This window comes from Myotis myotis, unplaced genomic scaffold (assembly GCF_014108235.1).
Source record: "Myotis myotis isolate mMyoMyo1 unplaced genomic scaffold, mMyoMyo1.p scaffold_m19_p_19, whole genome shotgun sequence".
NCBI lineage: Eukaryota > Metazoa > Chordata > Mammalia > Chiroptera > Vespertilionidae > Myotis > Myotis myotis.
The window spans coordinates 14,774,933-14,800,718 of record NW_023416323.1 but is presented as its reverse complement, the minus strand read 5'-3'; the positions used below and the strand labels follow the sequence as shown (position 1 = coordinate 14,800,718).

The following is a 25,786-nucleotide window of genomic DNA, read 5'->3' as shown; positions in this document are numbered from 1 at the left end:
GGTCTCACCAGTCTTTTCGAGGGTCTTATTAAATTTATCGGCGGCTTTTAGACAGTTCTTGAGAGACCTTAAAAGTGTGGTTTTGAACTCTGTATCTTCCATTTCTGTCATTTGTGTCCTGTTTCTTTGTTTCCTCATTTTTTTTACTTTCTTGGTGCACCCCCTTGTGGTCTTTGTGCGCAGTCTTGTTGTAGTTGAGCCTTGATTGTTGTAGGTAACACTGGGGGGGATTTGACCTCCAGGCCAACTGGATGTGAGAATCAGCTGTGTCTGCAGTGGGAGAACTTCTGTCCTCTACGGAGGTGCTAATCTAGCCTTTGCATGAGGCTATCCCGCAAATGCCTCTGTGCAAGGCTTGGACAGGGCGGGTCCCAGGGGACCAACAGGGCGGGCGGAGCGAGCAGTTATGGCTGCTCTCAGTCCAGTCCCCAGAGGCTCTGCTTCTCTGTCCCAGCAACCACTGCAAACCTCGGAGAGAAAGCTGCCCTTCAGTTACGACCGATGCCAGACAGTCCTGCTTCTCCCGTTTGAGTCTGGGTCCCCAGAGACTCGCCCGGAACTGGAGCTCAGAGCCTGAGACTCCCTCCCGATTGAAACAGACAACTGCGCCCTCAGCCGCCAGCCCGCTGTGCACGCACCTCCACACCTTTGTATTTTACTTCTGCACTGCGCCTCCTCTGAGTCTCGGTATGCTTTTCTCTTTCCTTCTAGTTGTAGAATTTCCCCTCAGCCAGTCTTCCTGTGGTTCTGGGTGATGTCCGTTCCGTCTTCTAGTTGTATTTTTGAAGTGGTTGTGTGAGGCAGCAATCTCCAGTGTTTACTTATGCCGCCATCTTGGTTTCTCTCCCGAGCTCCTTCATTTTTACAGCTGCATAGTATTCCATTGTGTGAATGTACCACAGCTTTTTTTAATCCACTCATCTACTGATGGGTACTTGGGCTGTTTCCAGATATTAGCTATTATAAATAACACTGCTATGAACATAGGGGTGCATAGATTCTTTCTGATTAGTGTTTCAGGATTGTTAGGATATATTCCCAGAAGTGGGATCACTGGGTCAAACAGCAGTTCCATTTTTAATTTTTTTAGGAAATCCCATACTGTGTTCCACAGGGCTGCACCAGGCTGAATTCCCACCAGCAGTGTACTAGGGTTTCCTTTTCTCTGCATCCTTGCTGGGACTTGTTTGTTGATTTACTGATGGTAGCCATTCTGGCAGGTGTGAGGTGATACCTCAGTATAGTTTTAATTTGCATCTCTCTGATGATTAGCGACATTGAGCATTTTTTTCATATGTCTCTTGGCCATTTGTGTGTCCTCTTTGGATAAGTGTTTTGCTTTGTGCAGATGCTTTGCCCAATTTTTAGTTGGTTTGTTTGTCTTCCTTTTGTTGAGTTGTATGAGTTCTTTATGTATTTTGGAAATTAACCCCTTATCAAATGTATCATTGGCAAATATGTCCTCCCATACAGTAGGTTACCTTTTCGTTTTGAGAATGGTTTCTTTTGCTGTACAGAAGCTTTTTAGTTTGATATAGTCCCATTTGTTTATTTTTTCCTTTGTTTCTCTTGCCTTGGGAGATGTATTGGTGAAAATTTTGCTATGTGAGGTGTCTGAGATTTTACTGCCTATGTTTCTTCTAGGATTTTTATGGTTTCACGATTTACAATTAAGTCTTTTGTCAATTTTGAGCTTATTGTGTATGGTGTAAGTTGGTAATCTAGTTTCTTTCTTAATTTTCTTTTCTTTTCTTTTGTCCATGTACCTGTCCAATTTTCCCAGCACCATTTATTGAAGAGATTATCTTACTCCATTGTTTGCTCTTGCCTCCTTGGTCAAATATTAATTGACCATAAAGGAATAAGTCGATTTCTGGGGTCTCTGTTCTGTTCCATTGATCTATATGCCTGTTCTTGTGCCAGTACCAGCCTGTTTTGATTACAATGGCTTTGTAGTATAATTTGATATTCGGTATTGTGATCCCTCCAACTTTATTCTTCTTTCTCAAGATTGCTGAGGCTATCTGGCATCTTTTTTGGTTCTATATAAACTTTTGTAATATTTGTTCTAGACCTGTGAAATATGCTGAATGTATGTTAGTAAGGATTGCATTGCATCTATTGATTGCTTTGGTAGTATGGACATTTTAATGATATTAATTCTTCCAATCTGTGGACACAGTATATGCTTCCACTTGTTTCTGTCTTTCTTTGTTTCTTTCTTAATGTTCTACACTTTTTTCCAAGTACATGATTTTACCTTCTTGGTTAAGTTTATTCCTGGATCTTGTCGAATGATTTTTCTGCATCTATGGATATGATCATTTGATTAAAAAAAATGTTTTTTGTTAATCCTCACCTGAGGATATGTGTGTGTGTGTGTGTGTGTGTGTGTGCTTGTGTGTGTGTGTGTTTATTTATTTATTTATTTATTTTAATCCTTGCCTGAGGATATTTTTTCCATTGATTTTCAAAGTGGAATGGAGGGAGGAAGGGGGAAGAGAGAGAGAGAAAAAGAGAGAGAGAAAGAGATAAACATTGATGTGAGAGAGACACATCAATTGGTTGCCTTCCACACTTGTCCCTACTGGGGCTGGGGATCAAACCCACAACTGAGACATGTGAAATCGAGTCTGTGACGTCCAGTGCATGTGCTGATGCTCAATCCACTGAGCACACTGGCCAGTGCATGGGGTAGGTCTCTTATAGACATCATATATATGGGTCATGTTTTTTTTTTTTTTTTTAGTTTTTTTTTTTACATTATTTATTTATTTCTTAATTTCTTTTTTTTTATTATTGCTTAAAGTATTACAAAGGGTATTACATATGTGTCCTTTTTTTTTCCCCCCGCCCTTGACAATTACCTCGCCTCCCCTACCCTCCAGTGTCTTATGTCCATTGGTTATGCTCATATGCATGCATATAAGTCCTTCGGTTGATCTCTTACCCTCCTTCCTCCTGCCCCCAACCGTCCCCGGCCTTCCGCTGCAGTTTGACAATCTGTTTGAGGCAGCTCTGCCTCTGTATCTATTATTGTTCAAAAGTTTATAATGGTCTCTATTATCCATGAATGAGTGAGATCATGTGGTATTTTTCCTTCATTGACTGGATAATTTCACTTATCATAATACTCTCCAGTTCCATCCATGCCGTTGCAAATGGTAAGAGTTCCTTCTTTTTTCCAGCAGCATAGTATTCCATCGTGTAGATGTACCACAGTTTTCTAATCCATTCATCTACTGATGGGCACTTAGGCTGTTTCCAGATCTTAGCTATGGTGAATTGTGCTGCTATGAACATATGGGTGCATATATCCTTTCTGATTAGTGTTTCTGGTTTCTTGGGATATATTCCTAGAAGTGGGATCACAGGGTCAAATGGAAGTTCCAGTTTTAGTTTTTTGAGGAAACTCCATACTGTCTTCCATAGTGGCTGCACCAGTCTGCATTCCCACCAGCAGTGCACGAGTGTTCCTTTTTCTCCACATCCTCTCCAGCACTTGTCGTTTGTTGATTTGTTGATGATAGCCAGTCTGACAGGTGTGAGATGGTACCTCATTGTTGTTTTGATTTGCATCTCTCGGATGATTAGCGACTTTGAGCATGTTTTCATATGTCTCTTGGCTTTCTGAATGTCCTCTTTTGAAAGGTGTCTATTTAGGTCCTTTGCCCATTGTTTGATTGGATTGTTTATCTTCCTTTTGTTAAGTTGTATGAGTTCCCTATAAATTTTGGAGATTAGGCCCTTATCAGATATGACATTGGCAAATATGTTTTCCCACGCAGTGGGTTTTCTCGTTGTTTTGTTGATGGTTTCTTTTGCTGTACAGAAGCTTTTTATTTTGATGTAGTCCCATTTGTTCATTTTCTCTTTCGTTTCAAGTGCCCTAGGAGCTGTATCAGTGAAGAAATTGCTTCGGCATATGTCTGAGATTTTGTTGCCTTTGGATTCTTCTAGAATTTTTATGGTTTCCTGTCGTACATTAAAGTCCTTTATCCATTTTGAGTTTATTCTTGTGTATGGTGTAAGTTGGTGGTCTAGTTTCATTTTCTTGCATATATCTGTCCAGTTTTCCCAACACCATTTATTGAAGAGACTATCTTGGCTCCATTGTATGTTCTTGCCTCCTTTGTCACATATTAATTGAGCATGTTGGTTCGGGCTGATTTTTGGGCTCTCTATTCTATTCCATTGATCTATATGTCTGTTCTTGTGCCAGTACCAGGCAGTTTTGAGAACAGTGGCTTTGTAATACAGCTTGATATCTGGTATTGAGATCCCACCTACTTTGTTCTTTCTCAGGATTGCTACAGCTATTCAGGGTCTTTTTTTATTCCAGATGAATTTTTGGAGAGTTCGTTCTAGATCTGTGAAGTATACCGTTGGTATTTTAATGGGAAGTGCGTTGAATTTATAGATTGCTTTGGGTAGTATGGACATTTTAATGATGTTGATTCTACCAATCCATGAACACGGTATGTTCTTCCATCTGTTTATGTCTTTCTCTATCTCTTTTTTCAACGTCCTGTAGTTTCTGAGTAGAGGTCTTTTACCTCTTTAGTTAAGTTTATTCCTAGGTAGCTTAATTTTTTGGTGCGATGGTAAATGGGATTGTTTTTATAATCTCCTTTCTGAAAGTTCACTATTGGTGTATAGAAATGCCTCAGATTTCTTGGGGTTAATTTTGTATCCTGCTACATTGCCAAATTCTTTTATTAAGTCTAGTAGTTTTTTGATGGAGTCTCTAGGGTTTTGTGTGTATAATATCATGTCGTCTGCAAATAAGGACAGTTTTACTTCCTCTTTTCCAATTTGGATGCCTTTTATTTCTTCTTCTTGTCTAATTGCAATGGCTAACACTTCCAGTACTATGTTGAACAGGAGTGGTGAGAGTGGGCATCCCTGTCTTGTTCCTGTTCTTAGGGGAAATGGTGTTAGTTTTTGTCCATTGAGTATGATGTTGGCTGTGGGCCTGTCATATATGGCTTTTATTATGTTGAGGTATGATCCTTCTACTCCCACCTTGCTGAGAGTTTTTATCAAAAATGGGTGTTGGATTTTGTCAAATGCTTTTTCTGCATCAATTGATATGACCATGTGGCTTTTTCTTTCAATTTGTTTATGTGATGTATCCCGTTTATTGGTTTGCGGATATTGTACCATCCTTGCATCCCTGGGATAAATCCTACTTGGTCATGGTGTATGATCTTTCTGATGTACTGCTGGATCCGATTTGCTAAGATTTTGTTGAGGATTTTGGCATCTATGTTCATGAGGGATATTGGCCTGTAATTCTCTTTCATTGTGTTGTCTTTACCTGGTTTTGGTATTAGGGTGATGCTGGCTTCATAGAATGAGCTTGGAAGTGTTCCTTCCTCTTGAATTTTTTGTAGTAGTCTGAGGAGGATAGGTTTTAGTTCTTCCTTGAATGTTTGGTAAAACTCCCCTGTGAAGCCATCTGGCCCCGGGCTTTTATTTGCTGGAAGTTTTTTGATGACTGCTTCAATTTCTTCCATAGTTATTGGCCTATTGAGATTTTTGGATTCTTCCTGATTGAGTTTTGGAAGGTCATATTTTTCTAGGAATATGCCCATTTTCTCCAGGTTGTCCAGTTTGTTGGAATAGAGTTGTTCATAGTATTTTTAAAAAATCCTTTGTATTTCTGTGGGGTCTGTTGTTATTTCTCCTCTTTCATTTCTGATTTTGTTTATTTGGGTCCTCTCTCTGCTTCTTGGTGAGCCTGGCTAGAGGTTCATCAATCTTGTTTATCCTTTCGAAGAACCAGCTCTTGGTTTTGTTGATCTTTTGTATTTTTTTTTTTTTTTTTTTGGTCTCTATGTCGTTTATCTCCACTCTGATCTTTATTATTTCCTTCCTTGTGCTTACACTGGGCTTTTCTTGTTGCTCTCTTTCTATCTCTTTGAGTTGTAGGGTTAGGTAATTTATTACCATTGTTTCTTGGTGTGTTTTTTTTGCAGTAGGCTTGTAGAGCTATGAAGTTCCCTCTCAAGACTGCTTTCGTTGTGTCCCATAGGTTTTGGATTGTTGTGTTTTCATTGTCATTTGTTGCCATGATGTTCTTTTATTTCTTCTTTGATCTTTCTGGTAACCCAGTCATTGTTTAATAGCATGCTATTTAGCCTCCAGGTGTTTGATTTTTTTTGGATTGTTTTTATTGTAGTTGATTTCCAGTTTTATGCCATTGTAATCTGAGAAGGTCACAATGGGTACAGTATTCTTGGATTCAGACCCTTGATTTGCATGACTTTGTATATTTCATTCCATTCCCTTCTTGCCTGATGTGTTTCTGTTGGTAAATCAGTCGCTAGTCTGATGGGGGATCTTTTGTAGGTAACTTTCTGTCTCTCTCTGGCCGCTTTTAAGATTCTTACTTTGTCGTTGGTGTTTGCCAGTTTAATTATAATGTGCCTTGGCGTCGGTCTTTTGGGGTTCATTTTCTTTGGGACTCTGTGAGCTTCTTGGATTTGTGTGAGTTTATTCTTCCCTATGTCAGGGAAGTTTTCTGTCATTTCGTTAAACAGGTTTTCCATTCCTTGCTCAATTTCCTCTCCTTCTGGTACCACTATTATATGGATGTTGTTTCATTTCGTGTTGTCCCAAAGTTCTCTTAGGCTCTCCTCCCGCTTTTTAATTTTTTTTTTTCTAGAAGCTGCTCTGCTTGGGTATTTTTCCCTACCTAGTCTTCTAGCTCACTGATGCAGTCCTCTGCTTCTTCTAGCTACTGTTGATGCTTTCTATTGAGTTCTTTATAGCAGTGATGTCATTTTTCATTTCTTCTTGGTTCTTCTTCATTTCCTCTTGGTTCTTACACACATTGTTGAATTTGTCTTCCATTCTTTTCATCCACTTTATGACCATTTCTCTGAATTCTTTCTCTGACAGGTTACTTACCTCCATTTCGTTTACTTCCTTTTCTGCTGATGCCTGTTTTTCTTTCATATGCAGGCTGTTTCTTTGTCTCCCCATGATCTCTCTTCTCCGGGTGTCTGGTTATGTAGTTCTCTCTCCTTATCCCAGGCAAAATTTGCCCTTTCCATGAGGGGGTGCAGAGCTCCTCCAAATCCGCGTGCCCGCTCCGCTTGGGGTCTGATGCTCCCGGGTTCGCAGCTGTTTGCTGGGTGCCGTTGTTGTAGATTCCTGGGCCCTTCAGACTTCCAACAACATCCATTCTCCCCTTCAAGATGGCATGGTCTTTGCATCAGAGCCGGTAGCTCCGGAAAGGATCCCAGCATCAGTGGAAGCTTTCTGGTCAGGCGAGCCCTGTCTGGCAATCCCCCGCAGTCCCCTGGAGTATAGCTGTCCCTCAACTCACAAACAAACACTCCCCATGTGACCACACACTCTCCCTTCGTTCTCTCACTCACGCACTATCTTGCAGTCTGCCTTCCCGATGGCAACCATCTTCCAGTCTTGATATATTGTTTATCTCCATTTCATTTAGTTATTTTTTCTGAAGATTCCTCCTTTTCTTTCATTTGGGGGTGGTTGTGTTTTTTTTGTCTCCCTATTTTAGTTGTCTTTTTGTGTTTGTTTCTATGTATTAGATAGAATTGCTATGACTCCCAGTCTTCATGTGGTGGCCTTTTATGGTAAATGTACTGTGGGACCCAGTGGTGCAATCTCCTTAAACTACTGAGCTGGATGTTCTAGGAGTGTCCCATTTGTGGGTTATTGGGGCTCTTCTGTTATAATTGGGTCTTGATTGTTGTTGCCCCATTTGGGGGTGGGATCTCCTCTCAGGCTGGCTGACTGTGAGGCTCAACCCCAACCAGGTCATGCAAACTATGCTACAGGTACTCTGGCTGTTGCAGACATGTGTTTGGGGGAAGTTTGTCCCTGCACTGTTGTCCTTTCCCAAGATTTTCCTGCTATCTGGCTAAACCAGAATGATACAGATTGCTGCATGAACTGGAATTCTGACAACCTAAGAGCTCAATATCCCAGGTCACAAATGATTAAGAGGACTGTTCAGGCAATAGCTCTTCTATGATTTCTTTTCTTTTTTATTTTTTTTTTATTTATTTTTTATTGCTTAAAGTATTACAAAGGGTATTACATATGTGTCCATTTTATCCCCCCACCCTAGACAGTCCCCTAGCCTCCCCTATCCCCCAATGTCTTATGTCCACTGGTTATGCTTCTATGCATGCATACAAGTCCTTTAGTTGATCTCTTACCCCCCTACCTCCTGCCCCGCAACCCTCCCCGGCCTTCCTGCTGCAGTTTGACAATCTGTTTGAGGCAGCTCTGCCTCTGTTTCTATTATTGTTCAAAAGTTTATAATGGTCTCTATTATCCATGAATGAGTGAGATCATGTGGTATTTTTCCTTCATTGACTGGCTTATTTCACTTAGCATAATGCTCTCCAGTTCCATCCATGACGTTGCAAATGGTAAGAGTTCCTTCCTTTTTAGAGCAGCATAGTATTCCATCGTGTAGATGTACCACAGTTTTCTAATCCATTCATCTACTGATGGGCACTTAGGCTGTTTCCAGATCTTAGCTATGGTGAATTGTGCTGCTATGAACATAGGGGTGCATATATCCTTTCTGATTGGTGTTTCTGGTTTCTTGGGATATATTCCTAGAAGTGGGATCACAGGGTCAAATGGGAGTTCCATTTTCAGTTTTTTAAGGAAACTCCATACTGTCTTCCATAGTGGCTGCACCAGTCTGCATTCCCACCAGCAGTGCACAAGTGTTCCTTTTTCTCCACATCCTCTCCAGCACTTGTCGTTTGTTGATTTGTTGATGATAGCCAGTCTGACAGGTGTGAGATGGTACCTCATTGTTGTTTTGATTTGCATCTCTCGGATGATTAGTGACTTTGAGCATGTTTTCATATGTCTCTTGGCTTTCTGAATGTCCTCTTTTGAAAGGTGTCTATTTAGGTCCTTTGCCCATTGTTTGATTGGATTGTTTATCTTCCTTTTGTTAAGTTGTATGAGTTCCCTATAAATTTTGGAGATTAGGCCCTTATCAGATATGACATTGGCAAATATGTTTTCCCACACAGTGGGTTTTCTCGTTGTTTTGTTCATGGTTTCTTTTGCTGTGCAGAAGCTTTTTATTTTGATGTAGTCCCATTTGTTCATTTTCTCTTTCGTTTCAAGTGCCCTAGGAGCTGTATCAGTGAAGAAATTGCTTCGGCATATGTCTGAGATTTTGTTGCCTTTGGATTCTTCTAGAATTTTTATGGTTTCCTGTCGTACATTTAAGTCCTTTATCCATTTTGAGTTTATTTTTGTGTATGGTGTAAGTTGGTGGTCTAGTTTCATTTTCTTGCATATATCTGTCCAATTTTCCCAGCACCATTTATTGAAGAGACTATCTTGGCTCCATTGTATGTTCTTGCCTCCTTTGTCAAATATTAATTGAGCATATTGGTTCGGGCCGATTTCTGGGCTCTCTATTCTATTCCATTGATCTATATGCCTATTCTTGTGCCAGTACCAGGCAGTTTTGAGAACAGTGGCTTTGTAATACATCTTGATATCTGGTATTGAGATCCCACCTACTTTGGTCTTTTTCAGGATTGCTGCAGCTATTCGAGGTCTTTTTTTATTCCAGATGAATTTTTGGAGAGTTCGTTCTAGATCTCTGAAGTATGCCGTTGGTATTTTAATGGGAAGTGCGTTGAATTTATAGATTGCTTTGGGTAGTATGGACATTTTAATGATGTTGATTCTACCAATCCATGAACACAGTATGTTCTTCCATCTGTTTATGTCTTCTATGATTTCTTTTCTGATGGCTGCACCTAAGCCATGGAAGCTCAGAGGCAACTTGCAGACTCTTCTAGGTGCCGCCTAGCTGGTTTAGCTTCCTAAAGCAGGGCCACAGTATTCCCTAAATATATTTTATATTCATGAAGTAGTCTTGGAAATCCTTGCTCCGGACATAGTCCTCCACCTTCCTCACCAGTGTGCCCACCATGGCCGTGTTGGACCCAAGCCATCCAAGGTGCACTTGGTGTCCTCACCACCGCTCCTCAGAGCCCTACAACACCTGACTGAGTCAGCATTTTGTGAGTGGTTTTATGATAGGGGTCCAATTTCATTCTTTTGCATGTGAATATCCAGTTTTTTCATTACCATATATTGAAGAAACTGTCTTTTCCCCATAGTATATTCTTGGTTCCCTTGTGAAATATTAGTTTATATATGTTGTGTTTATTTCTGGGCTCTTGGTTTTGTTTCATTGTTCTATGAGTCTATTTTTATGCCAGTACCATACTGTTTTGATTACTATAACTTTGTAGTATAGTTTGCTACCAGAAATTGTGATATCTCCAGCCTTGTTTTCTTTTTAAAAATTGCTTTGGCTATTTTGGTTCTATTGTGGTTCCATTGAGAATTTTAGGATTTTGTTTCTATTTCCATCATTATAATTTTGATAGGGATTGCAGTGAATCTGTAGATGGCTTTGGTTAGTACGGACATTTTAAACAATATTTGTTTCATAGACATGGCATATCTTTCCATTTATTTCTCTTTAATTTTTTTCATAAATGTCTTAAAATTTTCAGTGTAGAAATCTTTCACCTCCTTGAAAGATTTGGTTAAATTTATTCCTAAGAATTTTATTATTTTTATGCAATTATAAATGAAATTGTTTTATTTAGTTCTTTTTCAGATAGTTTGTTCTTAGTGTATAGAAATGCAACGGATTTTTGGATGTTGGTTTTGTATCCTGCAAATGTACTGAATTTGTTTATTTATGTTACAGTTTTTTTGTGGGGGATCTTTAGGATTTTCTCTATAGATCATATCATATATAAACAGACAGTTTAACTTCTTCCTTTCTGATTTGGATGCCTTTTCTTTTTCTTGCTTGATTGCTCTGACAAGGGCGTCAAGTATCATGTTGAATAGAAGTGACAAGAGTAGGCACTCTTGTCTTATTCCTGATCTTAGAGGAAATGCTTTCAACTTTTCACTGTTGAATATGATGTTAGCTTTGAGTTTGTCATATATGCTTTTATTATATTGAAGTATGTTCCTTCTACATCAGCTGTGGGCAAACTGTGGCCCGCGGGCCATTTGAAATGAATAAAACTAAAAAAAAAAAAAGACCATACCCTTTTATGTAATGATGTTTACTTTGAATTTATATTAGTTCACACAGATACTCCATCCATGCTTTTGTTCCGGCCCTCCGGTCCAGTTTAAGAACCCATTGTGGCCCTCGAGTCAAAAAGTTTGCCCACCCCTGTTCTACATTGTATTTGTTGAGAGTTTTTATCATGAAGGATATTGTATTTTGTCAAATGCTTCTGCATCTATTGAGATGATCATATGATATTTTTCATTCTATTAATATGATATGTCACATTTATTGATTTGCATATGTTGAATCATCTTTGCATCCTAGGGACAAATCCCACTTGATCATGGTGTATCATCATATTAACCCTTTGAGTGTCAACCAATATCCTAGGAACTATGCTAAAATTGCCAAGGCATTTTTGCTGATTTTACAGCAGTTTAGGGAAAAAAATTATGAATTGCAAGTAAATGAAGTTACATATTCAAAAACTTAAGGAAACATTTACTACATTGACATATTTAGCAATATCATCATCACTAATAAAAGCAGACTTAGAACTGGACGCCGTTTCGAAGCTTTGATAGCGCTCCCGGCACTTTTGGCGAAAGCCAGGAGGAGCACGATCGCACTCCCCAGCACTCTAGGGATTAATGTGCTGTCGAATTTGGTTTGCTTGTATTTTATTGAGAATTTTTTCATCTTTTTTCATCAGGAATATCGACTTGTAATTTTCTTTTTTTCTTATTGTTGAAAGCATTACATAGGTCCTCCTTTTGCCCCCATTAACCTCTTCTAGCCCTTTCCCATCCCTTCTCCCCCCAGGCCCTCACCACCCCATTGTCTGTGTCCACAGGTTATATATATGTGCATATAAGTGACTTGTAGTTTTCTTGTAGTGTCCTCATCTGGCTTTGGTATCAGAGTAATGCTGGCTTTGTAAAATGAGTTTGGGAGTATTTCCCCCTCTTTAATTTGTTGGAAGAGTTTGAGAAGGATTGGCCTTAACTGTTCTTTAAATGTTTGGTAGAATTCACCAGTGAAGCCCTCTGGTCTTGGGCTTCTCTGTGTTGGGAGGTTTCTGATTAATGTTTATCCTCCTTACTCATTAATGGTACCTTCAAATTTTCTAGTTCTTCTTTTTTAAATAAAAAGGTTTTTATTGATTTCTGAGAGAGAAAGGGAGAGGGAGAGAGAGAAACAGAAAAATCAATGGTGAGAGAGAATCATTGATTGGCTGCCTTCTGCACTCCTCCTATTGGGGACTGAACCTGCAACCTGGGCATGTGCCCTGACCAGGAATTGAACTGTGACCTCCTGGTTCATGGGTTGATGCTCAACTACTGAGCCACACTGGCTGGGCTATTTCTTCTTGATTCAGTCTTGTTTCTAGGAATTTTCCAACCATTTCCTCTAGTCTAGTTTGTTGGTGTATGATTATTCATAGTCATCCCTTATGATCCTTTGTATTTCTATTGAATCAGTTGTAATGTTTTCTCTCATTTATGATTATATGTATTTGTGTCTTCTCTCTCTTTTTCTTAGTCTAGCTAAAGGTTTGCCAGTTGTGTCTTTCTCTTCAGAAACCAGCACTATGAGCAATATATACACTGAGTGGCCAGATTATTATGACCACCCCATCAGTACAATGAAGTGAATTAGTTATGCAAATAACAATAATAATAAAATCTTGAGAGTATTGGCTTAGGAAGTTTTCAATATTCAGTATTTTTGGAAGTGTCAATGAAGTACTGATGGGCTGGTCATAATAATCTGGCCACTCAGTGTACATTTACACTTGTTATATCCTCTTGCTGAATTAACCCCCTTATCCTATATAATAAAAGCCTAATATGCTAAGTGTCTGGTTGTCCAGTCGGCCTTTCACCCAATCAAAGCATAATATGCTAATGATATGCTAAGGCCGCTCAACCGCTCGCTATGACATGCACTGACCACCAGGGGGCAGATGCTCCGACTGGGAGGTTAGCCTGCTGCTGGGGTCCAGCCAGTAGGGACTGAGTGATATGGGCCAGACACACCCTGGAGCCCTCCCGCGGTCCCTCCCTGGCTGGCCAACCTCCTGCATCCCTCCCTGGCTCTAATCATGCACTGGGGACCCTTGGCCTGGCCTGCGTCCTCTTGCATTCTGGGACCCCTTGGGGGATGTCAGAGAGCCAGTTTCAGCCCAATCCCACTCAGTGCAGGAGCTGTCCCCTGGTGGTCATTGCCCTCCCACAGGGGGAGTGCTGCTTAGCCAGAAGTTGGGCTCATGGTTGGTGAGCGCAGTGGCAGTGGTGGGAGCTTCTCCTGCCTCTGTGGCAGCGCTAAGGATGTCCGACTGCCAACTTAGACCTGCTCCCTATGGGAACCATCAGTCAGACATCCCCGAGGACTCCTGGACTGTGAGAGGGTGCAGGCCAGGCTGAGGGAAACTCTCTCTCCCCCCGCCCCCCCCAGTGCAAGAATTTCATGCACCGGACCTCTAGTCTATAATAATAAAAGCGTAATATGCTAATTAAACCAGACGTCCTTCCGGACAACCTTCCTGATGAAGCCGGGGCTGCGAGGGAAGCCCGGGTCCCGGGTGCCAGAGGAAAGTTGGTGCCGGCAGCCAGGAGAAAGAAGGCCTATTCTTGCATGAATTTTGTGCATTGGGCCTCTAGTCATTATATAATGACCTTTGTCTCTTGTTACAGTTTTTGACTTAAAGTCCATGCCACCCTTGCTGCCTTTTCTTTTCCATTTTCATTCCATATATTTTCCATCCTTTCCTTTTGAGCCTATGTATCCTTAAAGCTGAAATGAGTCGTTTTGTAGACAGCATATAATTAAGGTGTGGTTTTTTTAAATCCATTCAGCCACTTGATGCCTTTTTTTATTGGAGATTTTACTTGTTTACATTTAAAGTAGTTATTGATAGATAATGACTTAATAATGCCATATTATTGTTTTTGGCTATTTCATTGTTTATTTTTCTTCCTCTTTCACTATCTTCTTTTGTGAGTTGATGATTTTCTGTAGTGGTATGTTTTGATTCCCTTCTTTTGATCTTTTGTGTATCTTCTGTAGGTTTTTGCTTTGTGGTTACCGTGAGACTTACATAAAACACCTTATAAATATAACAGTCTTTTCAAAGCTGATAACCACTTTGATCTCATACAAAAACCTTACTACACTTTTATTTCCTTGCTCTCAATTTTTTTGTTTTCAATGTTGCTGTTTATATCATCTTATATTCTGTATCCATTAACAAATTATTATAACTGTACTTATTTTTAATAATTTTGTCTTTTAATTTTTACACCAGAGTTAAGTGATTAACACACCATTATATTAGAGTATTCTGAATTTGACTATATACTTACCTTTACCAGTGTAAAATTTTTATTTTTGTCTGTTTTTATGTTACTATTTAGTGTCCTTTTATTTCAGCTTGAAGAACTGCTTTAGCATTTTTATAAGACAGGTCTAGTGGTGATGAACTCCCTCTGTTTTTATTTGTTTAGGAAAGCCTTTATCTCTCTTCCATGTCTGAAGGACAACTTTGCCAGGTATTCTTCTAGCAGCTTCTTCCTTTCAGCACTTTGAATAATACATCACCCGACTCTCTCCTGGCCTCCATAGTTTCTGCTGAGAAATGTACTTATAGCCTTCTGGGGCTCCCCTGTCTGTGAGAATTTTTCCCTTCTTGTTCCTTTTAAAACTCTATCTTTGATTTTAAACAGTTTTATTATAATGTGTCCTGCTGAAAATCATTTTGGGTTGAAATTTGGCAGAGTGGGCAAAATCAATGAGCTTTATGAACTTGGATATCTAAAACTCTCCCCAGATATGAGAAGTTCTCAGCCACTATTTTTTTAAAATAAGCTCTCTACCCCTTTCTCCCTCCTCCTTCTGGCACTTCCATAATATCTAGTATTTTTTCTTTTAATGATATCCCGTAATTCATTTAGGCTTCCTTTATTCCTTTTCTTCTTGCTCCTCTTTCTGGATGATTCAAATGGCCTGTCTTCTAGTTCACTAATTCTTCTGCTTATCCAGTCTGTTATTGAAGCGCTCTCTCTCAGATTCTTCATTTCAGACATCTTATTTAACTCTAGGATTTCTGCAAGTTGTGTTTTTTATAAAAACATGTTTATTTTGTTTCTTTATTGAACTTGCCATTTTGTTCATTTTCCTACTTTTGTTTAATTAGCTATCTGTGTGTGTATTTAGTTCACTGAATTCCTTTAAAAGGTTATTCTGAATTCTTTTCAGATACTTCATAGATCTGTATTTCTTAGAGTCAGTCATTGGAGTTTTTATTAGCTTCCTTTTGTGGTATCAGTTTTCTTTGATTATTCATGATTCTTCAAATGTTGCACATTTGAAGAAGTAGGCACCTCTTCCAGTCTTCACAGACTGACTGTGGCAGGGAAAGTCCTACACCACTTTGCCCATCCAGGAACCTGAGTGGAGTTCTTGGGTAGGCCACCCTGGTGCCTGGGTAAGCAGGTGAGCAGGTCTGGGGCTTGGGTCCACAGGGTTGGGCCTGGAATCTAGGCTCACTGGGACAAACCTGGCACCTATGAGCTCATCCTGGAGTCCATGGTGAAGTTGGATACTCCCCTTTGTGGAGGGTGTCTCTCTGTGCTGGGCTGCCTGGGCCTGGGGGGAGGGGTGACAACATGAAACTGTCTTTTTTATCCTCTTCAATGTGACTTTTCTTATCTGGGCTTAACCCAGGAGCTGTAATCTCTCACATGGAATCTTTAGCTCTTCTGAAGGCATTTCCATGCATGGATAGCTGTTCAAATTAATGTTTCTGGGAGCGGATGAGCACCAGAAACTCCTATTCTGCCATTTTGCTGAGGTCACTCTTCACAGTGTCTCTCTTCAAGTAATCTTAACCTATAATTTAAAATCCTGTCACAAGAAAAACTCCAGGCTCAGATGACTTCACTGAAGTTAAATGTTTGAAATGCTTAAGAAAGAACAGCAATCTGTTATAAACTCTTCCACAGAACAACAACAAAAAGAGGTTCATGTTCCATCTTGTTTTATGAAGCAATATAACCTTGAAATCTAAACCTGAGAAGTATGTTACAAAAAAAAAGAGAGAGAAAGAAAGTTATAGGACAGTGTTTCTCTTGAAAATCCCAAACAATCATTCTAAGCAAAGTATGAGCAAGCGGATTCAGTGATATTGAGTGATAATATGTCATGGACAAGTTGGGTTGACTTCAGGAATTCAAGTTTTGTGTAATATTTTTAAAAAGTAACAAATGTGTTCATCTCATCAACAAAGAAATAAACTACATGATCATCTCAATAAATGCAGAAAAATCATTTGTACAACTCCACACCCATTCATGATTAATAGAGCTGTTAGCAAACCAGGAATGGAAAGGAACTTCCCTAATCTGATCAAATCAGAAATCTGTGACAAACATCCCACATAACTGTGAAATAGCAAAAGCTTGTCCCTGAGGTGGGACACTTAGATGGTTGCCCAACGCCACTTCTGCTGGGCACTGCACCACAGAACCTAGCCATAAAAGATTTAAAGGTATAAGACTTGAAAAGCCAGAAATGAAACTCATTTTTTTTTTTTGCAGATGATTTGGTTATTTATAAAGAAAAGCCAAAGAAATCCAAAAGCAAAATATTAAAAGCAATGAGTGACTTTTGCAAGATTGCTGGACTCATGCTCAACATTGGCCAATCAATTGTATTTCTAAATATCAGAAACAAACAATAATCACGTGTAAATTTTATTTATGATAACCTTCCAGACACTTCCACATAGAAATAATCTAACAAAAGCTAGCTGAGACAGAAGGCTGTGAGATATTATTGAAGAAAAGTGAAGAAAACCTCAGAAATGTAAGTGTAGGGCGTGTTTGTGGGTTGCAAGCCTTAATATTGTAAAAAAGCCAGTTCTTCCCTAAATGGTGGACTCAGTGCTGTTCCAACCGAAATTCAAGCACCGATTTTTCTAGAAATTGACATACTTATTCTGTAATGTATTTGAAAAATGCCAAAGGCCAAGAATAGTGAAGATGGTGTTGAAGACTTTGGAGGACTGACGTGCTTCTAGAAAGCAAAGCAGTGTTAGTGTGAGAATCATTCTGTCCAGAGGGCAATGGGCGGGATACGGAGCCTGAAAACAGACCCCCTCATGCAGCTTTCTGGTGGGCGATGCAGGAGACACTGCAGCTCAGTGAGGAAAGGCACTGTTGCTAATAAGTGGTTCCAGGTCAACTAGATATTCGTAAGGAAACAATTATGAATCCCCATCTCATAAGTTACACAAAATCAGTTACAGAGGAACTGTGAAAGGAAACAAATTTTTTAGGAGAAACTAGGATTTCTTCATGGCCTTGGAGTTAGCAAAGGTGTTTTAAACTGAATGCAGAAGGACTGACTATAGACGTGGCCAGTTTTGCTCAGTGGCTGGAGTATCGGCCCACAGACTGAAGGGTTGCAGGTTCGATTCCTAGTCCCATTCGGGGCATGAGCAGGAGGCAACCAATTGATGTATCCTCTCACGTAGGTGTTTCTCTCTCTTTTCCCCTCCCCCCTCCCTTCCACTCTCTCTTAAAAAATCAATGGAAAAAATATCCTCACTCCTCAGATGAGGATTTAAAAAAAAAAGTACTGACTATAAAGGAAAAGACTGGAAAATTGGCGTTCATTCTGATTGAGAACTTTGGTTCATCAGAGACAGCATTAGTAAACGAGGACAGAAAATCAAGCCAGAGTGGGATGGATATTTGCTATCCTTTTAGCCAATAAAGGACTTATTTATGAGAGGTAATCAGGTTTTTATTACCTGTAAGGTAATACAGATACACAACTCCATGTGTAGATGGACCAAGCACAGGCGTGCTGCCAGGAAGCCCACAAAAGAAGGAATGGAGATGGAGGAGGGAAAGCTGTCCTGGTCATTTTCAGAAATGAGGATTGTAACTCTCAGTCATTTGTTACTGCTGAATTATTTAATGGTTAATTAATTTTTGTCCCCCACTTCACCCCCCAAAAGGCAAAAGGCATGAACACATGAACAAACATGTAACACGAAAAGATCTCAAAATGGTCAATAAATATCTGAAAAGGTGGCTCAACCTCACTGATCAAATCAAAACCACCACGAGATACTTTCCGAATGGCTAAGATTTAAAAGACTAACGATACTGAGGTAGGTGAACTCGGGGGCCTCCTATGCCTTGCAGTGGTTCTCAACCTTCCTAATGCCGCAACCCTTTAATACAGTTCCTCATGTTGTGGTGACCCCCAACCATAAAATTATTTTCGTTGCTACTTCATAACTGTAATTTTGCTACTGTTATGAATCGTCATGTAAATATCTGATATGCAGGATGTATTTAAAGGGGTCGCGACCCACAGGTTGAGAACCGCTGCCTTAAAGGGAGGGTGGGAATTGATAAAACCCCTGAGGAAACAGTGAGGCGCCTTCTGCCGAAGTGAGCACATGCACATGATCGTCCAACAGCCTCCCGGGCTCTGTCCAAAAGAACTCGGCGCGTGTGCTTCTGAAGACACGCAGGACGGCCCCAGCAGCGGATTGTGAGCCCCACCGGGAAATCCTCAGATGCCCATCACTAGCAGAATGAGCAACTCTTTTCTGTTCTTGTTGTTAAGCCTCACCAGATATTTTGATATTTTTTTCCATTGATTTTTTAGAGTGGAAGGAGAGGAGAGAGAGAGAGAAGCACCAATGCGAGAGAGACACATCGATTGGTTGCCTCCCTCACGCGCCAGAAGGGGGCTGGGGACAAACCTGCATTCCAGGTGCGTGCCCTTGACCGGGGATCAAACCTGTGACCCTTCAGTGCGTGGGCTGGTGCTCTAACCATTGAGTACACCCACCAGGGCAGAAAGGACAACTCTTCACAGTCGACTCATTCCACGGGATACGGAACAGCCATGGAAGTGAACAAACACATTGTCGCTCCCGCAGTCACACGGATGAATTGCATGTGCGTAGTGTGGGCCTCCTGGGAGGCAGAGCCTGGCGTCCTTATGTTTTTGAGGGCACTCACGTTATAAGAAGGAGTGCTATGGTTGCAACTTATCTCTGTCATTCTTCAATTTACACTTTTTAAAAAAAATAAAACACACAAAAGAGAAAAGTTTGCCACCAGTAGACAAGCACTAAAAGAAGTTTTAAAGACTATACTTTTGTCAAAGGGAAAGTGATCCCAGATGGAAGACCTGAGATGCGGAAGGAAAGGAGAGCAGAGAAAGTGGTAAATGTGTGCGTAGTCTAAAAACTGAAACTATAAGGAAAATAATGTCTTATGGGGCTTAAAAAATAGGATTAGCATATGATGAAAGGAGTGAGCAAACCTCTCAAGGAAAGGTAGACTATTACCGATTTGGCCCAAGACAGTGGGAGAGGTCTGTGGCTGGTGTTGCAGCCTCTGGGCAGAATAATTCCACTTTCCCAAGTCAGTCATCATGTGATCATCAAATCGTCCTCAGGGCACCCAGAGAGCAGTAGCTAAGCATTCACCGTTGTGCCGAGTCTGGTATCTGTGATTTTGTATTGCTTTTCTTGAAAAGATCCTCCCAAATTACATAACCTGAATTTGTTCTCCATCTTGTCACCAACTCCCTGTTTTCTCAGAGAGAAAGATTGGGAGAGCTGGGTGGTGGAAGGGCCCAAGGAGAAGGGCCACGGATGTGGACTGGAGTGTGGGCAGAAGTCTGATTGCCAGCTTGGTTCCTGTGCGCCATCCCTCTGACCCCTCTGCTCACAAGCCATGCGTCACCACTGCCTGAACCCTGAGTGGATGTGAACCCCAGAGCTGGGGCCCCTTTTTGGGGGGATAAGCAGCAGCCTCTCTCCTGGACAGGCCTGTGCTCCCCTCTTGGCCCTGCCTGCCATGGGAAATCGACCCAGAAGGCCTCCTGGAGATCCTTGCCCAGCACTCGCCTGCCCATGGGCTGGTCTGGCTTAAATATCGCCTTCAGATAGCTCTGTTTGACCATGTCCTTCCAGCCTGCTCGGGCCACCAGGCTGTCAGGAGAAGGTGAGCCATGAGGCCTTGCTCCCTCGCTGCCCTGGCTGCTGACTGCTCCCTGTGAGGCCCTCCGGGTGTGATCACACAGGGGCCCCTGGCTCCCAGCCAGGTTGAGTGGGGGTGGGTCAAGGCTTCTCCATGGACTCCCAGGCTCCCTTTGCTGGGCCCAGGGCAGCATACCTAAGGGAGGACCTCATGCTGGCCACAGGCCTGGGGCAGCCCCAGAACCCCGAGTCCCCTCGCTTATCACAGCCAACCAGCTCCCTCTCACTCACTTCCTCCAGCTTTCACCTCGTCTGTAATTGGGGTTTTCAAGAACGATCTCAGTGCTGTGGGCGTAGCTGACTCAGGCTGTGGGCTACTGATGACAAGGAAAGCCTGTATTTGGGCTCTGCTGGAGTTTATCACAAACCCTGCAGATAGACCTCTTGTGTCCCCAGTGAAGTTTGCTTTCTTCTCATGCTTCTCTCACCAGCCAGCTGGGACCAGGCCTCCACAGGCCCAGGGGACTTGCCTGGATGCCTGGAGCTCCCAGGCCCCAGCCCCCACCGCCTCCCCATTCAGCTGGTGGAGTCATTTTGCCAATAAGCCACAGAGCTGGAGCTTTGTGGGTAACTGTGGACAAGGGTGGGCTCTCTTCCTCTCATAGGACATTGGTCAATGTCTGAAGACATTTTTGTTTGTCACATTGGGGAGGGGGTGCAACTGGCACCTACTGGGTGGAGGCAGGGCCTGCTGGTGCAGGAGTTGGTGTGAGGAAAAGAGAGGGAGGGGGTGCACTAAAGGCTCCCATTTCGCCCTAGTTGGTTTGGCTCAGTGGATAGAGCATTGGCCTGCGGTCTGAAGGGTCCCTGGTTCGATTCCGGTCAAAGGCACATGCCCGAGTTGCAGGCTTGATCCCCAGTAGGGGGGCATGCAGGAGGCAGCTGATCAGTGATTCTCTCTCATCATTCATGTTTCTATCTCTCCTCCTCCCTCTCTGAAATCAATAAAAATATATTTAATAAAATAAAATAAAGGCTCCATTTCCCCAGCAAGGCCAGGCACCCTCAGGGCCCAGCTGGCTTCCTATCCTTATGTGGGGGTGACAGTAGAGTAACATAAAAGGTCAGAGGGGCCCTAACCGGTTTGGCTCAGCGGATAGAGCGTTGGCCTGCGGACTCAAGGGTCCTGGGTTCGATTCCAGTCAAGGGCATGTGCCTTGGTTGCGGGCACATCCCCAGTGGAGGGCGTGCGGGAGGCAGCTGATCGATGTTTCTCTCTCATCTGTTTCTAACTCTCTATCCCTCTCCCTTCCTCTCTGTAAAAAAATCAATAAAATATATTAAAAAAAAAAAAAAAAAAGGGCAGAGGGGAGAAGTGTGTGGAGGGACGCCCTGGCCCAAGGGGTGTTCTCACCCTGACATCTGTAATGCAGCATTTACTGGAGGCGTGGGCAGTGGATGGACTGGGTCAGGGACCTCCTGTGGATGCTCAGGGTACAAGGGACATGCCTGTCTCTTGGGGCCTTGCTCAGACCCATGGCCCTAGGGGTTCCTCTTCGATGACCCTCTCCATGGGAAATCCTCATCATTCCCCCAGTCCTGGGCCCTCCTCTGGGGTGAAACTCCAGGCAGCAGAATGTGCCACATACGGTATGTGTGTGTGGGGGGTGGGGTGGGGGGGGGATTGCTCAGATCAGGAGAGGCAGCGGAGAAATGAGCAGAGGTGAGGAGTGGAAGGACTAGCCTTCACACCCAGGGACACATGGATGAGACGGCAGCTCCATGCAAAGGCGAGGGAGTGCCCGCAGAGAGCACTGCCCGTGTGCAGGAAATGCGGCGTAGGGTGGGGGCCAGCCACCATCTCCACAGCCCAGCACGTTGGCTTGTGTCCCCTTCAGACACAGGCCTTCCCCAAGCCTCAGTGTGAGTCAGATTCAGAAAGAGACACAGTCCATCTGAGCCCGTCCCAGCCTGGCTGGGGAGCAGAGGGTCCACCTGTGCGTGGCACAGGATTGTCACACACAGCTTCGACCCCCTCCTTTAGTCCCTGCAGCTTTCTCATCTGCTCCCCCGTGCTCCGCCTTGGCACTGGGTTTCTCACCAGGCCTGGTGTCTCCTGGAGATGAGATTCCAGTTGGGTAGGAATGGCAGGAAGTGGAGCTGTGCCTCTCTGTGCGTCCATGGGGGATGGGGTAAACTTTTAATTTGTCTCATTACTGGCCATGTGAACATTGATTGTTTAATTAACATGATGTCTGCTAGGCCTCTCCCCAGCAAAGTGACTGTCCCTCTTTATTATAAATAAGAATTTTGTAGAAAAGTCCTTGAAAACTACATAAACATCTCATGCTTCCCCAAACTTTCCCTTGTTTGTCTTTGAGTAGGAACTCATGATTTACAATTTTTTTCAACAGGGTGTCATCTGTTGCTCTCAGTACGCCCCGTCCAGCTGGCTCTCCGGGCATTGACGGTGCCCAGGCTCCTGATGGCTTCTCAGCCATCTGATGTGTCAAGATGTTCCAGAAGCATCTGGTATTTTTCCTGCTCAGACTGGAATCGGCTGTCTCTCCAAGGAATCCTGGTCACTGTTAGAGGAAGATGGTATTTAGAAACCACGATCTGGGTGCTGGGGGTGCTCCTGCTCCTGGTGTCCAGATCCAGCCCTCCCAGTGACCAGAACAGGGCGTGAGTGTGAGTGTGAGTGTGAGCGTGAGTGTGTGTGCGTGTGTGTACAGATAAATGTGTGTCTGTGAGTCCACACTCACACAAATGTACACCTGCACAATGCAGTCACTCGCTCACACACTTTATCCATCTTTATCTGCCAGTGAGTTTTCCCCAGTCAGCCACTGGCTGGCTGGCTTCCCTTGTCAAGCGATCTGTGTTTTCACTTCATTGATGTACAGCATTCTTCACTGGATCCAGAGCAGGATTCCAGGCCCGGAAGAAGCATCTCCCTCAAGCCTGTAATTTGATGGAGGGAGCCCTGGCTCACCGGGAAACCTGGATGAGCGGCAGAACTCAATTTGCCATTGGGGCTCTCTGAACAGATTTCTGGCCTTCGCTGTACTCTTTATAAGAGCAAAAGTTGAAAACCCTTCCTGTGCATCGATGAGAGAATGGTTCCTTGACCTGTGGCTTGGGCGTCAGCCACCGAATTCTTGACTCCTGACTGAGGGCCGGGTCGGAGGGCAGGGTGGTAGTTCTCCAGTGAAGCCTGTGGAGGTGAGAGGAGAGGATGTTTTGGCAGAACAGCTTGGACTTGGCTCCAGGACAGTGCAGAAAGGAGAGAACACTCCGCCCTGTGTCCCCGGGGGCCCAGACTCCTTGTTTGCTGGGGGCATGTTGGAGCCCCCAGCTCCACTCCAGAAGACACCCCTACACCCTTGCTTGTGGACTGGCAGTGCCTTCTGCTCACTGGACTTGCTGTAGAGCAGGGGTGGGGAACATATGGCCCATGGGCCGTAGAAGTCCCGAGAAATCATTTGGTCTGGCCCCGTGGTTGGCAAACCGGGGCTCGTGAGCCACATGCGGCTCTTTGGCCTTCACTGTAGCTCTTCCACAAAATACCACGTGCGGGTGCGCACGTACAGTGCGATTGAAACTTCGTGGCCCATGCACAGAAGTCAGTATTTTGTGGAAGAGCCACACTGAAGGGGCCAAAGAGCTGCATGTGGCTCACGAGCCGCGGTTTGCCGAGCCGCAGTTTGCTGACCACTGGCTCTGGCCCTGCCAGGGCATTAGGGGTGAGTTAAGTAAATGTTTAACCAAGTATAGCAGGCTAGTTTTTGATAATTTTGTATGGCCCAAAATGATGTTATAGATACCCAGATGGCCCTTGGCATTAAAAACGTTCCCCACCCCTGCTGGAGAGCAAGGGAGAGACGGAGAGATTCAAGTCCCAATCGGCACGTCCAGTGAGTCAGGGTTCGCCGGCCCTGCCTTCCCTCTGCTGCTGCAGGTGCGCCTGTCTCCACCTGGATGTGTCAACCAGCAGGGAAAGCACTCCTGACTCTGGCCCATTTCCTTTGTTGAGGCGATTGGGCAGGGTTGAGCCTGTCTCCCATCCTGAGAGATCACTATTTGCTCAACCGACTACTGTGCTCTGGCCTGTAGGATCCCACCCTCCTTTCTCGTTGGGCAGCAGAACGGCCTGGCTGGAGCCATAGCACTGAGGGCAGGTTTCCACGAGGCAGGATTAGGTCCCCAAGCTCTGACCTTTCTCCCCACCCCAAAGGGCTGGATGGGTGCCCTAGGCCCCAGGGCCCTCCATCCCCAACATCTCACCTTGAAAGTAAAGGGGCCCTCCTGGTGCCAGAGTAAGAGAACATGGGAAGGAACGTGGGCCAGGGTGCTCGGGAGTCAGGAAGCGGGTTCTGACTGGTGCCGAGGCCTCTCAGGACAGGCTGCCAGCCTTCACTCCATCCTAAGGGAGTGAAACGATTCTCCCGAATCCCCTGCCCAGGTGACCCAGCCCCCGCCTGTCAGCTGCTGCCACCAGCCCTTTCTCAGCTGGAAGTTCGCGGTGCTAGTCCCCAGTTAATTCCTGCCCCGTCGAGGTCTGACAATGCCCTCTCAGGTGTCAGAGGGGCCTTCTCATCCTACAGTAGTGGTGGAAGACCAAAAGCTGTGAACCGCACACTTCATATCAGTGAAATGTATGGTATGTGAGTTACATCACAATGAAGCTGTAATTTGTAAAGGGCCTTATTCTAATTATAATAAATTAATGAAAACAGCATAACTCTTGGTACTTGAATATGCTTTCTGTCACTCCTTTGCTCTTTCAACAAATGGATGTAGAAGGGAGGTCAGCATTGTCTTCATCTCCAACTTTTTGGTGAGGCTGTCATGTGACGGGCTCAGTTGTCTGGATTGGATTGGTCCTCTCAAACCAACCTACCCCGGCGAATGTGCAGCTACAGTTGAAACCACTGGTTTAAATCTACCAGCGTCATGCTTATAAAGTTTTTTCAGACCTTGTTTACAAAATAGCTCTTGGTTAAAAAGTAGAATCCAACAAGTACTGGCAGTCCACAACTTAGGAAATTATGTTTCTGGAAATGGTGGTCTAACCTGAAATGGTTTATATTTAATCACATTTTGCCACAGGAAAAAGTGCCATGGTGCTGTGGAGGGCAGGATGCCCAGCCTGGCTTTTAAGTAGAAATGGCCACAAGCACCGTAGTTAACCGATTATTACCTGCCTTGCAGTTTCCTAGCTGTACAAAACCTCATTAAGAAGGAAGCACACTAGAGAAGTCCACGTGTTAGTAACTCCTACGGCTCCTTCGGACAATAGAGTCCCAGGACTCAGATGAAGTTTCCATCTTGTATGGAGAGACGGAGCCAATAGGAGGCTTTACATATCTAAGGAACTTGTTTTAGGGAATTGACTCCCACGATTGTGGGCCTGGCGAGCCTGTGTTCATGGGGCAGGGCTGGAAGCACCGGGAGCCCACACCGCTGTCCAGAGGCAGACTTCCTCCTTCCTCGTGGAAACCTCAGTTTTTCTCCCAAAGTCTTTGAGCTGAGTGGGTGTGGCCCACGCATTACGGAAGGTGGTGGTCTCCGTTACCGGAAGTCTGACACAGAGGTTAACCATGTCCACAAATACCTTCACAGCAACACCTAGGTAAGCGTTTGATCGAATCACCGAGACGACAGCCTGGCTGAGCCAACACGTAAACCTGACCATC

At 43.5% G+C, this 25,786-nt stretch overlaps 1 protein-coding gene across 1 annotated transcript in view; it reads left to right on the top strand.

The window, feature by feature from the left end:
* LOC118674202 (BTG3 associated nuclear protein) overlaps positions 1 to 23,616 on the top strand; it is a 147,884-nt gene extending 124,268 nt beyond the window's left edge. Inside the window, exon 14 of the mRNA XM_036345664.1 lies at positions 22,502 to 23,616. Within this exon, the coding sequence (XP_036201557.1) occupies positions 22,502 to 22,555 (54 nt within the window). The 3' untranslated portion in view covers positions 22,556 to 23,616. The remainder of the gene's footprint in view (positions 1 to 22,501) is intronic.
* The last annotated feature ends 2,170 nt before the right edge of the window (positions 23,617 to 25,786 follow it).